Source organism: Ascaphus truei, unplaced genomic scaffold (genome assembly GCF_040206685.1).
Source record: "Ascaphus truei isolate aAscTru1 unplaced genomic scaffold, aAscTru1.hap1 HAP1_SCAFFOLD_502, whole genome shotgun sequence".
In the NCBI taxonomy this organism is placed as follows: domain Eukaryota; kingdom Metazoa; phylum Chordata; class Amphibia; order Anura; family Ascaphidae; genus Ascaphus; species Ascaphus truei.
The window spans coordinates 152614-168625 of NW_027456833.1; the positions used below are offsets into that span (position 1 = coordinate 152614).

At 52.4% G+C, this 16012-nt stretch overlaps 1 protein-coding gene across 1 annotated transcript in view; it reads right to left on the bottom strand.

Moving 5' to 3' along the window:
• LOC142484990 (microtubule-actin cross-linking factor 1, isoforms 6/7-like) overlaps nt 1-16012 on the bottom strand; it is a gene marked incomplete at its 3' end in the record, with an annotated part of 162914 nt that overhangs the window by 47326 nt on the left and 99576 nt on the right. Inside the window, exons 10-11 of the mRNA XM_075584226.1 lie at nt 11631-11738; nt 4205-4423 (exon numbers count right to left, since the gene is read on the bottom strand). Of these exons, the coding sequence (XP_075440341.1) occupies nt 4205-4423; nt 11631-11738 (327 nt within the window). The remainder of the gene's footprint in view (nt 1-4204; nt 4424-11630; nt 11739-16012) is intronic.

Here is a 16012-nt window from a genome sequence, read left to right on the forward strand (position 1 = left end):
GCACACAGAGTATCAGTGAGAGAAAGCCTCGCACACATTGTATCAGTGAGAGATAGCCTCACACACAGAGTATCAGTGAGAGATAGCCTCGCACACAGAGTATCAGTGAGAGATAGCCTCGCACACAGAGTATCAGTGTGTGAGATAGCCTCGCACACAGCGTATCAGTGAGAGATAGCCTCGCACACAGAGTATCAGTGTGTGAGATAGCCGTGCACACAGAGTATCAGTGAGAGATAGCCTCGCACACAGAGTATCAGTGAGAGATAGCCTCACACACATTGTATCAGTGAGAGATAGCCTCGCACACATTGTATCAGTGAGAGATAGCCTCACACACAGAGTATCAGTGAGAGATAGCCTCGCACACAGAGTATCAGTGAGAGATAGCCTCGCACACAGAGTATCAGTGAGAGATAGCCTCGCACACAGAGTATCAGTGTGTGAGATAGCCTCGCACACAGCGTATCAGTGAGAGATAGCGTCGCACACAGAGTATCAGTGAGAGATAGCCTTGCATACAGAGTATCAGTGAGAGATAGCCTCGCACACAGAGTATCAGTGTGTGAGATAGCCGTGCACACAGAGTATCAGTGAGAGATAGCCTCGCACACAGAGTATCAGTGAGAGATAGCCTCGCACACAGAGTATCAGTGAGAGATAGCCTCGCACACAGCGTATCAGTGAGAGATAGCCTCGCACACAGAGTATCAGTGAGAGATAGCCTTGCATACAGAGTATCAGTGTGAGATAGCCTCGCACACAGAGTATCAGTGAGAGATAGCCGTGCATACAGAGTATCAGTGTGTGAGATAGCCGTGCACACAGAGTATCAGTGTGTGAGATAGCCTTGCACACAGAGTATCAGTGTGAGATAGCCTTGCACACATAGTATCAGTGTGAGATAGCCATGCACAAAGAGTATCAGTGAGAGATAGCCATGCACACAGAGTATCAGTGTGAGATAGCCTCACACACAGAGTATCAGTGTGAAATAGCCTCGCACACAGAGTATCGTGAGAGATAGCCTCGCACACAGAGTATCGTGAGAGATAGCCTCGCACACAGAGTATCAGTGAGAGATAGCCTTGCACACAGAGTATCAGTGTGAGATAGCCTCACACACAGTATCAGTGTGTGAGATAGCCTCGCACACAGAGTATCAGTGTGTGAGATAGCCTCGCACACAGAGTATCAGTGTGAGATAGCCTCGGACACAGAATATCAGTGAGAGATAGCCTTGCATACAGAGTATCAGTGTGTGAGATAGCCTCGCTCACAGAGTATCAGTGTGTGAGATAGCCTCGCACACAGAGTATCGTGAGAGATAGCCTCGCACACAGAGTATCAGTGTGAGATAGCCTCGCACACAGAGTATCAGTGTGAGATAGCCTCACACACAGTATCAGTGTGTGAGATAGCCTCACACACAGTATCAGTGTGTGAGATAGCCTCGCACACAGAGTATCAGTGTGTGAGATAGCCTCGCACACAGAGTATCAGTGTGTGAGATAGCCTCGCACACAGAGTATCAGTGTGAGATAGCCTCGGACACAGAATATCAGTGAGAGATAGCCTTGCATACAGAGTATCAGTGTGTGAGATAGCCTCGCTCACAGAGTATCAGTGTGTGAGATAGCCTCGCACACAGAGTATCAGTGAGAGATAGCCTCGCACACAGAGTATCAGTGAGAGATAGCCTCGCACACAGAGTATCAGTGAGAGATAGCCTCGCACACAGAGTATCAGTGAGAGATAGCCTCGCACACAGAGTATCAGTGAGAGATAGCCTTGCACACAGAGTATCAGTGTGTGAGATAGCCTTGCACACAGAGTATCAGTGTGTGAGATAGCCTTGCACACAGAGTATCAGTGTGTGAGATAGCCTCGCACACAGAGTATCAGTGAGAGATAGCCTCGCACACAGAGTATCAGTGTGTGAGATAGCCGTGCACACAGAGTATCAGTGAGAGATAGCCTCGCACACAGAGTATCAGTGAGAGATAGCCTCGCACACAGCGTATCAGTGAGAGATAGCCTCGCACACAGAGTATCAGTGAGAGATAGCCTTGCATACAGAGTATCAGTGTGAGATAGCCTCGCACACAGAGTATCAGTGAGAGATAGCCGTGCATACAGAGTATCAGTGTGTGAGATAGCCGTGCACACAGAGTATCAGTGTGTGAGATAGCCTTGCACACAGAGTATCAGTGTGAGATAGCCTTGCACACATAGTATCAGTGTGAGATAGCCATGCACAAAGAGTATCAGTGAGAGATAGCCATGCACACAGAGTATCAGTGTGAGATAGCCTCACACACAGAGTATCAGTGTGAAATAGCCTCGCACACAGAGTATCGTGAGAGATAGCCTCGCACACAGAGTATCGTGAGAGATAGCCTCGCACACAGAGTATCAGTGTGAGATAGCCTCGCACACAGAGTATCAGTGTGAGATAGCCTCACACACAGTATCAGTGTGTGAGATAGCCTCGCACACAGAGTATCAGTGTGTGAGATAGCCTCGCACACAGAGTATCAGTGTGAGATAGCCTCGGACACAGAATATCAGTGAGAGATAGCCTTGCATACAGAGTATCAGTGTGTGAGATAGCCTCGCTCACAGAGTATCAGTGTGTGAGATAGCCTCGCACACAGAGTATCGTGAGAGATAGCCTCGCACACAGAGTATCAGTGTGAGATAGCCTCGCACACAGAGTATCAGTGTGAGATAGCCTCACACACAGTATCAGTGTGTGAGATAGCCTCACACACAGTATCAGTGTGTGAGATAGCCTCGCACACAGAGTATCAGTGTGTGAGATAGCCTCGCACACAGAGTATCAGTGTGAGATAGCCTCGGACACAGAATATCAGTGAGAGATAGCCTTGCATACAGAGTATCAGTGTGTGAGATAGCCTCGCTCACAGAGTATCAGTGTGTGAGATAGCCTCGCACACAGAGTATCAGTGAGAGATAGCCTCGCACACAGAGTATCAGTGAGAGATAGCCTCGCACACAGAGTATCAGTGAGAGATAGCCTCGCACACAGAGTATCAGTGAGAGATAGCCTCGCACACAGAGTATCAGTGAGAGATAGCCTTGCACACAGAGTATCAGTGTGTGAGATAGCCTTGCACACAGAGTATCAGTGTGTGAGATAGCCTTGCACACAGAGTATCAGTGTGTGAGATAGCCTCGCACACAGAGTATCAGTGAGAGATAGCCTCGCACACAGAGTATCAGTGAGAGATAGCCTCGCACACAGAGTATCAGTGAGAGATAGCCTCGCACACAGAGTATCAGTGAGAGATAGCCTCGCACACAAAGTATCAGTGTGTGAGATAGCCTCGCACACAGAGTATCAGTGTGAGATAGCCTTGCATACAGAGTATCAGTGTGAGATAGCCTCGCACACAGAGTATCAGTGAGAGATAGCCTCGCACACAGAGTATCAGTGTGAGATAGCCTTGCATACAGAGTATCAGTGTGAGATAGCCTCGTACACAGAGTATCAGTGAGAGATAGCCTTGCATACAGAGTATCAGTGTGAGATAGCGTCGCACACAGAGTATCAGTGAGAGATAGCCTTGCATACAGAGTATCAGTGTGTGAGATAGCCTTGCACACAGAGTATCAGTGAGATATAGCCTCGCACACAGAGTATCAGTGAGAGATAGCCTCGCACACAGAGTATCAGTGAGAGATAGCCATGCACACAGAGTATCAGTGAGAGATAGCCTCGCACAGAGTATCAGTGTGTGAGATAGCCTTGCACACAGAGTATCAGTGTGAGATAGCCTCGCACACAGAGTATCAGTGTGAGATAGCCTCGCACACAGAGTATCAATGTGAGATAGCCTTGCACACAGAGTATCAGTGTGTGAGATAGCCTCGCGCACAGATAAGCAGTGAGAGATAGCCTCGCACATATTGTATCAGTGAGAGATAGCCTCGCACACAGAGTATCAGTGAGAGATAGCCTCGCACACAGAGTATCAGTGAGAGATAGCCTCACACACAGAGTATCAGTGTGAGATAGCCTCGTGCACAGATAAGCAGTGAGAGATAGCCGTGCATACAGAGTATCAGTGTGAGATAGCCTTGCACACAGAGTATCAGTGTGTGAGATAGCCTCACACACAGAGTATCAGTGAGAGATAGCCTTGCACAAAGAGTATCAGTGAGAGATAGCCTCGCGCACCTGCAGCTGCTCCTGCTGCTCCCGGAAGTCTCCGCTGCTCACGTTGGTGAGAGAAAGCTGTGCCACCGCTGCCTCAGTCTCCTGCATCCAGGGCAGCAGCTCGTCCTGTGCCTCCGAGTACTGGGCGAGCAGGGATAGGGCATGCTCCAGGCAGGCGGGCGAGCTGGCACCCTGCACCCACACCCGGGGCGACATCTCCCGAAGGGACATCAGGGGCGGCTGGAGGGGAAACACAGCTCAGTCCTGATCAGGGAGAACTGGGGTCACTGGTCAGAGACCCTATAACTGAGAGGAGTCAGAGACCCTATAACAGAGGAATCAGAAACCCTATAACTGAGAGGAGTCAGAGACCCTATATCTGAGAGGAGTCAGAGACCCTATAACAGAGGAATCAGGAACCCTATAACTTAGAGGAGTCAGAGACCCTATAACTGAGGAATCAGGAACCCTATAACTGAGAGGAGTCAGAGACCCTATAACTGAGAGGAGTCAGAGACCCTATAACTGAGAGGAGTCAGAGACCCTATAACTGAGAGGAGTCAGAGACCCTATAACTGAGCAAAGCCAGAGACCCTATAACAGAGGAATCAGGAACCCTATAACTGAGAGGAGTTAGTGACCCTATAACTGAGAGGAGTCAGGAACCCTATAACTGAGAGGAGTTAGTGACCCTATAACTGAGAGGAGTCAGGAACCCTATAACTGAGAGGAGTCAGAGACCCTATAACAGAGGAGTCAGGAACCCTATAACTGAGAGGAATCAGGAACCCTATAACTGAGAGGAGTCCGAGACCCTATAACTGAAAGGAGTTAGTGACCCTATAACTGAGAGGAATCAGAGACCCTATAACAGAGGAGTTAGTGACCCTATAACTGAGAGGAGTCCGAGACCCTATAACTGAGAGGAGTTAGTGACCCTATAACTGAGAGGAGTCAGAGACCCTATAACTGAGAGGAGTTAGTGACCCTATAACTGAGAGGAGTCAGAGACCCTATAACTGAGAGGAGTCAGGAACCCTATAACTGAGAGGAGTCAGAGACCCTATAACTGAGGAATCAGGAACCCTATAACTGAGAGGAGTCAGAGACCCTATAACTGAGAGGAGTCAGGAACCCTATAACTGAGAGGAGTTAGTGACCCTATAACTGAGAGGAGTCAGAGACCCTATAACTGAGAGGAGTCAGAGACCCTAAAACTGAGCAGAGCCAGAGACCCTATAACAGAGGAATCAGAGACCCTATAACTGAGAGGAGTCAGAGACCTTATAACTGAGAGGAGATACTGACCCTATAACTGAGAGGAGTCAGAGACCCTATAACTGAGAGGAGTTAGTGACCCTATAACTGAGCAGAGCCAGAGACCCTATAACAGAGGAATCAGGAGCCCTATAACTGAGAGGAGTCAGAGACCCTATAACTGAGCAGAGCCAGAGACCCTATAACAGAGGAATCAGGCACCCTATAACTGAGAGGAGTTAGTGACCCTATAACTGAGAGGAGTCAGAGACCCTATAACTGAGAGGAGTCAGGAACCCTATAACTGAGAGGAGTCAGAGACCCTATAACTGAGCAGAGCCAGAGACCCTATAACTGAGCGGAGTCAGAGACCCTATAACTGAGAGGAGTTACTGACCCTATAACTGAGAGGAGTCAGAGACCCTATACAGTAACTGAGAGGGGTCAGGAACCCTATATAGCCATGCATACTAATGGTATACTACTTTCCTCTCTGTTGGCAGTAAGTCCTGGTAAGTACAGGTATGCCAGCAGTAGTTATGGAGGTTTTCCCTCACACCATGGTGAGGTGCCCTATGTATGGAGGGGAGTGGCTGTATGCTCTGAGTCCCTGGATAGTGACATCAGGGATGCGCCTGCCTCCTGAAGTATATAAGGCACAACACAGTTAGTTAGAGTGTGGTTCCAGCAGCTGTGGGAAGTTGTTGGGAAGTTGTATTTTCCGGCATAAGGGATTGTAGGAACACTTTGTGACCCTAGTGCAGTAACTAGCGGTCCAGGTTGACCAATCAGCCTGTCCAAGCCGCTCTGTGTCCAGGGACCTGGCGCAGAGAGGATCTCCCTAGGAGAAGAGGGAACCCCACTTCAATACGGGAGGGCGTACCTGGCAAAGGGACAGCGCGAAGAGATGTGCGGCTAGAGCCGGCAGCTGCATGGGGCAGTCTGCTACATCCCAATCTACAATAAAGATGACCTTGTTAACGAACCCCCCACTGTGTGAGTGTGAAATTACTCAACAGTGGCAGTCACCACCAAGAAGGAGTTCATCACCAGGACCATCTCCCTGCGGAAGCACAGATCCTGATGAGGTGGAGGCGCTGCACATGATGTAAGTTGAACTCGCACCCACTACCTCAGCTGCCTGTCTGGAAGACATCCCCTAATACCATCAAGCAGCAGACTCAGGAGCCCTGTTGCCTGCAGGTGCACCACCAGACACGAACACGTAATGGGGATTAAGTAGACCACCCGGGCCAATGTGAGATTGGGGGGGGGGGAAGCCGTTACAATTGGAGGCGCTGCTGAGATATATATATATATCTGTCAACAGGACAGGCTTTAGCTAGGCACACTAGGAAACAGGGAAAGTGTATGCTGCCACTTTGTGCTGTGTTGTGATGGAACCGCAGGGACGACCTGGGAACCTGAGCGGAGTTAGTGGGTCTGGAGAGGGGCTATAGCTGTCCGAGTCACCTTGAGGTAGCGCTAGGGGTAGGATGCCTGAAGGGATAGCCTGTTAACGAGGTCAGGAATTCTGGAGAGGGTCTGCACTAGACTGACCAAGAGAGGTAGATGCCCAAGTACTGCATGGAAGAAACAGCCCATTTCAGATCACTTACCGAAGGGAGCACAGACTGGGGGGAAGGAGCTACAGCAGACACGAAAGAGTGAGCCTAGCCTGAGGTAGTGCAAACACGAGTCAGATCTAGGTTAGGTACACAAGGTGGTGCACAAGGCATGTTTATTGTACTGATGTGGTAGCTGCCCCGCAGAGCGGAGCTCCATGTACAATAATCCAGTATACAGTGATCGAGAAACAACCGTCAGAATGGAGGATCTGCAACGAGCAGAAGGTCCAGGATGCCGGACTGAGGAAGAGGAACAAGCTACAGGAGAGACTTTTGTGAGCATGTTATGGAATGGCATGAAAGCCATGGCTGCGCCGTGTTTGTCCTGTCTATGTTCTCGGGAAAGTACCCTCGAGACTAGTGAGGACGACAGTCTTGCGAGATGGGAGGAACGAAATGGACTTTGTTATACACCAATAAACAAACAGCCAGACGCTACCTCAAATATGAAGGACAGTACTCACCAAAATGGCGGTTCCCGCGTTCCCGGGACACCGCGTGGGCCAGCTGCAGAAAGTCTTGCAACTTTGCAGTTTGCTAATTGTTGGCCAGGATTGGCGGCAACGAGAAAACTCCACCCTGTTGGGGAGTTTGGCGCGAAAGCTGGAGCCGCGCCCTCATGGACTATGACTCACTCCGCCCCTGTGCTGGGTCAGCCTACAAAGCTGCGAGACATCCCCCAAGTTTCAACCAGGGGGAGTGGTCTGCAATTCCACCGGATGCCGATGGAGGAAGTAGGGGGAGGGATTGCTCAACCATCCCCTGCCCTTCAGTTGCGAAGAGCCATTGATCAATACAGACCTCTAAGACGAGTGCCCCCGTTGGTGACTATGGCTGAACAGTCTGAGAAAGTGGAACAGAGTCCCTTGATCTCTACCCATACCTATTCGGTTCCAGGAGGCTTCCTGATTATCCGAGTAGAGGGTGTGGAGACAGTGGTCTGTCTCTGCCTGCAGTGCAGACTGCCGGGCGGAGCTGTGAGCAGCGAGGCTCGATGCCCTCACTGTAGACTGCAGTATATGTGGCCCATGACGACGTTTGTGCCAGTACAAGCCATGGGAGTGAAAGATTCTACCCCGATGTCGGCGGCGGAGCTTCCGGGTGCACTGTGGCGTGAGAGTGCAGGCCCCGCGGAGCAGGAATCAGGCCGGGTTCTCAAGTCAGAGAAAACTATCCATCGGAGAGGTGACCGAAAAGGAGCCCATCGACGGTCCCCTACTGGAATACCCCGCCCGAACTGTAAGTTAGAGTCCTCGGACGAGGAGTGTGCCAGGCTGGCAGATGCACAGGACTTGTTGACGGAGTACCATACCAGTAGTATCCCATGGCGGGATGCTATCCCTCGTGGTGTGGAGACACGGAGTCGAGTGTCCCCAGTACCGCGACAACCCGATCGCTGGAGTCCCACTGCCGTGGTGACTAGCGGATCGGAAGGAGGTCGATCCACCCCGACGCTGCGGAGCAGTAGGCTAGCTCAGTGCTCGCCGCAGATCCAGGGGGTGGAGGTGAAAGAAGAGCGGATCCAGGGCCAACCTGGACCGCGTAGCAGACGGGCGTTGCCGGATGTCCTCGTGGAGGAAGAGGTCTCGATTGGGGACCCAACCCAAGATGGCGTCGAAGCACGTGCGTGTACGGAGGAGGTTCCGGACGACCAGAGCGGCATCGAGTGGGAGGTGATCGCGCCTCTGCGGTCGAGCAGTGGAAGTCGATCCCCTACTGACAGACGGAGTGGGCGCTCGAGCCGGAGAGCGAGAAGCTCAGCTGCCGGAGGAAAGAACGGACTTTGTGGCGGAAGCGAGTCAGGTATTGCTGAAGAGCAGGCCGTAACCCTGCCAATACCTACCATCCGGCCCCGTCCCCCAACCCCGTCCATCCCCAAAGTTAGCCCCAAGGCCCTAGTTAAATCCCCTGTCCCTGTCACCTGTTCATTCGGGTCTACCTCTAGCCTGGGGATGTCAGGGGATTCCCGGGGTCCTACCGAGGAACGGACTGGAAGCCTGGACTCGGGAACTTCGGATGATGGATCGGAGGGTGGAGGGAGGATTTCCCGATGAGGGTCGGTACCCAGTGATTGTACTAGTGTGTTGGGTATCACGGGTGGACATTGGTCACAGCGTCGGGGAAATGTTACGCAATCTGAGGGTACTTCAGGGGTATCATCGGGCGGGCCTGAAGAGGAAGAGCCACTAGAATCCAACTCGGAGGAGGTACGGGAAACTAGATGGTGGGCACCACTATATGAGGGTTATGTCGCCTGGATAGACCGCACCCGTTTCATTTTAGAAAGGGATGGGGTAGTTGACCATTGGTGGGCTCCCGGGGATTTCAGTGATGAGGCTTACCTCAAAGAGCTGCGAGTGAGGTGGGACCAAATTCAAGGGGGTTTTATTACCCCAAAGGGATCTGAAGGGTTAGATGATCTGGTGGAGTCAGATGAGCCCCTGTCATGGGTGTTACCGGGAAAGGCTGGGCAAACTAAATTAACCCGGGCCTGCCGAGCTGAACGGGCCATTACAGCCAAATATAAACGGTCTCATGGGCTTGAGTACCCTTATGTCCCCGAACCTCTGATGCGGGAGATAGAGGACAATCGAGAGAGGTGGCTTCGTAATGACATAGAATATTATATTGTCAATAAGGGAGGAGCCATTAAGGGAGTTCAGGCTGAACAAAGAATTTCCCAACTAATGAGGGTTTGGAAGATCGGGCGCAGTATTTACATGCACAAAGTAGTGTACTGTAACGAGCGAGGCCTGCCCCGGGAATATAGTGTGACAGTCACCGATGCAGCGGGACGGGCGGTGAAGAAACCAGACCCTCGACACTATTATTAGGTCCCGTCAAGGAGTGGTCTGCCCTTTTCTTTAACGCTCCCTGCTGGTCAGTGAGCGAAATGTTCTTGCATTATTATGTAAAGGTGATAATGTTTGACGCATAATTTGTGTGTTCTTTTACAGTGTTTCCTGGAGCAAGGTACACCAAATTTAGGCCCCAGCCGGGACGGTGGGGATTCACCAGGGGGAGTATATAGCCATGCATAATAATGGTATATTACTTTCTCTCTGTTGGCAGTAAGTCCTGGTAAGTACAGGTATGCCAGCAGTAGTTATGGAGGTCTTCCCTCACACCATGGTGAGGTGCCCTATATATGGAGGGGAGTGGCTGTATGCTCTGAGTCCCTGGATAGTGACATCAGAGATGCGCCTGCCTCCTGAAGTATATAAGGCACAACACAGTTAGTTAGCGTGTGGTTCCAGCAGCTGTGGGAAGTTGTTGGGAAGTTGTATTTTCCTGCATAAGGGATTGTAGGAACACTTTGTGACCCTAGTGAAGTAACTACTGGTCCAGGTTGACCAATCAGCCTGTCCAAGCCGCTCTGTGTCCAGGGACCTGGCACAGAGAGGATCTCCCTAGGAGAAGAGGGAATCCCACTTCAATACGGGAGGGCGTACCTGGCGAAGGGACAGCACGGAGAGATGTGCGGCTAGAGCCGGCAGCTGCATGGGGCAGTCTCCTACATCACCGTCTACAATAAAGATGACCTTGTTAACGAACCACCCACTGTGTGAGTGTGAGATTACTCAGCAGTGGCAGTCACCACCGAGAAGGAGTTCCTCACCAGGACCATCTCCCTGCGGAAGCACAGATCCTGATGAGGTGGAGGCGCTGCACATGATGTAAGTTGAACTCGCACCCACTACCTCAGCTGCCTGTCTGGAAGACATCCCCTAATACCATCAAGCGGGGGACTCAGGAGCCCTGTTGCCTGCAGGTGCATCACCAGACACAAACACGTAATGGGGATTAAGTAACCACCCGGGCCAATGTGAGATTGGGGGGGGGGGGGGGGGAAGCCGTTACACCTATAACTGAGAGGAGTCAGAGACCCTATAACTGAGGAATCAGGAACCCTATAACTGAGAGGAGTCAGAGACCCTATAACTGAGAGGAGTCAGGAACCCTATAACTGAGAGGAGTCAGGAATCCTATAACTGAGAGGAGTCAGAGACCCTATAACTGAGAGGAGTCAGAGACCCTATAACTGAGAGGAGTCAGGAACCCTATAACTGAGAGGAGTCAGGAACCCTATAACTGAGAGGAGTCAGAGACCCTATAACTGAGAGGGGTCAGGAACCCTATAACTGAGAAGAGTCAGAGACCCCATAACTGTGAGAGGAGAGACCACATACCTGTGAGAGGGGAGACCCCACACCTGTGAGAGGGGAGACCCCACACCTGTGAGAGGGGAGACCCCACACCTGTGAGAGGGGAGACCCCACACCTGTGAGAGGGGAGACCCCACACCTGTGAGAGGGGAGACCCCACACCTGTGAGAGGGGAGACCCCACACCTGTGAGAGGGGGGACCCCACACCTGTGAGAGGGGAGAACCCATACCTGTGAGAGGGGAGACCCCACACCTGTGAGAGGGGAGAACCCCATACCTGTGAGAGGGGAGACCCCATACCTGTGAGAGGGGAGACCCCACACCTGTGAGAGGGGGGATTCGCCATACATAGCGGTCCTGTGACTCAGACCCGGATCAGAATCTCCGTCTCTCACCTGCAGCCGTTCCTGTGCGGGCGCCGGGCACAGAAGCAGCAGGGAATCCGCGATGCCAACCAGCCTCTCAATGATCCCTCTGTGCTGCAGTATCTCTACCGCCAACATCTGCAACAGGGCACAGTGTGCGTGGGACAGTGGCACCTGCAATCAATGCCACACTGCGTGCGTACCAATGTCACACTGCGTGCGTACCAATGTCACACTGCCTGCGTACCAATGTCACACTGCGTGCGTACCAATGTCACACTGCGTGCGTACCAATGTCACACTGCCTGCGTACCAATGTCACACTGCGTGCGTACCAATGTCACACTGCCTGCGTACCAATGTCACACTGCCTGCGTACCAATGTCACACTGCGTGCGTACCAATGTCACACTGCCTGCGTACCAATGTCACACTGCCTGCGTACCAATGTCACACTGCGTGCGTACCAATGTCACACTGCGTGCGTACCAATGTCACACTGCGTGCGTACCAATGTCACACTGCCTGCGTACCAATGTCACACTGCCTGCGTACCAATGTCACACTGCGTGCGTACCAATGCCACACTGCGTGCGTACCAATGTCACACTGCGTACGTACCAGTGTCACACTGCGTACGTACCAGTGTCACACTGCCTGCGTACCAATGTCACACTGCGTGCGTACCAATGTCACACTGCGTGCGTACCAATGTCACACTGCCTGCGTACCAATGTCACACTGCGTACGTACCAGTGTCACACTGCCTGCGTACCAATGTCACACTGCGTGCGTACCAATGTCACACTGCGTGCGTACCAATGTCACACTGCCTGCGTACCAATGTCACACTGCGTGCGTACCAATGTCACACTGCGTGCGTGCCAATGTCACACTGCGTGCGTACCAATGTCACACTGCGTGCGTACCAATGTCACACTGCGTGCGTACCAATGTCACACTGCGTGCGTACCAATGTCACACTGCGTGCGTACCAATGTCACACTGCGTGCGTACCAATGTCACACTGCGTGCGTACCAATGTCACACTGCCTGCGTACCAATGTCACACTGCGTGCGTACCAATGTCACACTGCGTGCGTACCAATGTCACACTGCCTGCGTACCAATGTCACACTGCGTGCGTACCAATGTCACACTGCGTGCGTACCAATGTCACACTGCGTGCGTACCAATGTCACACTGCCTGCGTACCAATGTCACACTGCGTGCGTACCAATGTCACACTGCGTGCGTACCAATGTCACACTGCGTGCGTACCAATGTCACACTGCGTGCGTACCAATGTCACACTGCGTGCGTACCAATGTCACACTGCCTGCGTACAATGTCACACTGCGTGCGTACCAGTGTCACACTGCCTGCGTACCAATGTCACACTGCATGCGTACCAATGTCACACTGCGTGCGTACCAATGTCACACTGCGTGCGTACCAATATCACACTGCGTGCGTACCAGTGTCACACTGCCTGCGTACCAATGTCACACTGCCTGCGTACAATGTCACACTGCATGCGTACCAATGTCACACTGCGTGCGTACCAATGTCACACTGCGTGCGTACCAATGTCACACTGCCTGCATACCAATGTCACACTGCGTGCGTTCCAATGTCACACTGCCTGCGTACCAATGTCACACTGCGTGCGTACCAATGTCACACTGCCTGCGTACCAATGTCACAATGCGTGCGTACCAATGTCACACTGCGTGCGTACCAATGTCACACTGCCTGCGTACCAATGTCACACTGCGTGCGTACCAATGTCACACTGCGTGCGTACCAATGTCACACTGCGTGCGTACCAATGTCACACTGCGTGCGTACCAATGTCACACTGCCTGCGTACCAATGTCACACTGCATGCGTACCAATGTCACACTGCGTGCGTACCAATGTCACACTGCGTGCGTACCAATGTCACACTGCCTGCATACCAATGTCACACTGCGTGCGTACCAATGTCACACTGCCTGCGTACCAATGTCACACTGCGTGCGTACCAATGTCACACTGCGTGCGTACCAATGTCACAGTGCGTGCGTACCAATGTCACAATGCGTGCGTACCAATGTCACACTGCGTGCGTACCAATGTCACACTGCCTGCGTACCAATGTCACACTGCGTGCGTACCAATGTCACACTGCGTGCGTACCAATGTCACACTGCCTGCGTACCAATGTCACACTGCGTGCGTGCCAATGTCACACTGCGTGCGTACCAATGTCACACTGCCTGCGTACCAATGCCACACTGCGTGCGTACCAATGTCACACTGCGTGCGTACCAATGTCACACTGCCTGCGTACCAATGTCACACTGCGTGCGTACCAATGTCACACTGCGTGCGTACCAATGTCACACTGCGTGCGTACCAATGTCACACTGCCTGCGTACCAATGCCACACTGCGTGCGTACCAATGTCACAATGCGTGCGTACCAATGTCACACTGCGTGCGTACCAATGTCACACTGCCTGCGTACCAATGTCACACTGCGTGCGTACCAATGTCACACTGCGTGCGTACCAATGTCACACTGCGTGCGTACCAATGTCACACTGCCTGCGTACCAATGCCACACTGCGTGCGTACCAATGTCACACTGCGTGCGTACCAATGTCACACTGCCTGCGTGCCAATGTCACACTGCGTGCGTACCAATGTCACACTGCCTGCTTACCAATGTCACACTGCGTGCGTACCAATGTCACACTGCGTGCGTACCAATGTCACACTGCGTGCGTACCAATGTCACACTGCGTGCGTACCAATGTCACACTGCCTGCGTACCAATATCACACTGCCTGCGTACCAATGTCACACTGCCTGCGTACCAATGTCACACTGCCTGCGTACCAATGTCACACTGCCTGCGTACCAATGTCACACTGCGTGCGTACCAATGTCATACTGCGTGCGTGCCAATGTCACACTGCGTGCGTGCCAATGTCACACTGCCTGCGTACCAATGTCACACTGCCTGCGTACCAATGTCACACTGCGTGCGTACCAATGTCACAATGCGTGCGTACCAATGTCACACTGCGTGCGTACCAATGCCACACTGCGTGCGTACCAATGTCACACTGCGTGCGTACCAATGTCACACTGCCTGCGTACAATGTCACACTGCGTGCGTGCCAATGTCACACTGCGTGCGTACCAATGTCACACTGCCTGCGTACCAATGTCACACTGCGTGCGTACCAATGTCACACTGCGTGCGTACCAATGTCACACTGCGTGCGTACCAATGTCACACTGCGTGCGTACCAATGTCACACTGCCTGCGTACCAATATCACACTGCCTGCGTACCAATGTCACACTGCCTGCGTACCAATGTCACACTGCGTGCGTACCAATGTCACACTGCGTGCGTACCAATGTCACACTGCGTGCGTACCAATGTCACACTGCCTGCATACCAATGTCACACTGCGTGCGTACCAATGTCACACTGCCTGCGTACCAATGTCACACTGCGTGCGTACCAATGTCACACTGCGTGCGTACCAATGTCACACTGCGTGCGTACCAATGTCACAATGCGTGCGTACCAATGTCACACTGCGTGCGTACCAATGTCACACTGCCTGCGTACCAATGTCACACTGCGTGCGTACCAATGTCACACTGCGTGCGTACCAATGTCACACTGCCTGCGTACCAATGTCACACTGCGTGCGTGCCAATGTCACACTGCGTGCGTACCAATGTCACACTGCCTGCGTACCAATGCCACACTGCGTGCGTACCAATGTCACACTGCCTGCGTACCAATGTCACACTGCGTGCGTACCAATGTCACACTGCCTGCATACCAATGTCACACTGCGTGCGTACCAATGTCACACTGCCTGCGTACCAATGTCACACTGCGTGCGTACCAATGTCACACTGCGTGCGTACCAATGTCACACTGCGTGCGTACCAATGTCACAATGCGTGCGTACCAATGTCACACTGCGTGCGTACCAATGTCACAATGCGTGCGTACCAATGTCACACTGCGTGCGTACCAATGTCACACTGCGTGCGTACCAATGTCACACTGCCTGCGTACCAATGTCACACTGCGTGCGTGCCAATGTCACACTGCGTGCGTACCAATGTCACACTGCCTGCGTACCAATGCCACACTGCGTGCGTACCAATGTCACACTGCATGCGTACCAATGTCACACTGCCTGCGTACCAATGTCACACTGCGTGCGTACCAATGTCACACTGCGTGCGTACCAATGTCACACTGCGTGCGTACCAATGTCACACTGCCTGCGTACCAATGCCACACTGCGTGCGTACCAATGTCACACTGCGTGCGTACCAATGTCACACTGCCTGCGTACAATGTCACACTGCGTGCGTGCCAATGTCACAC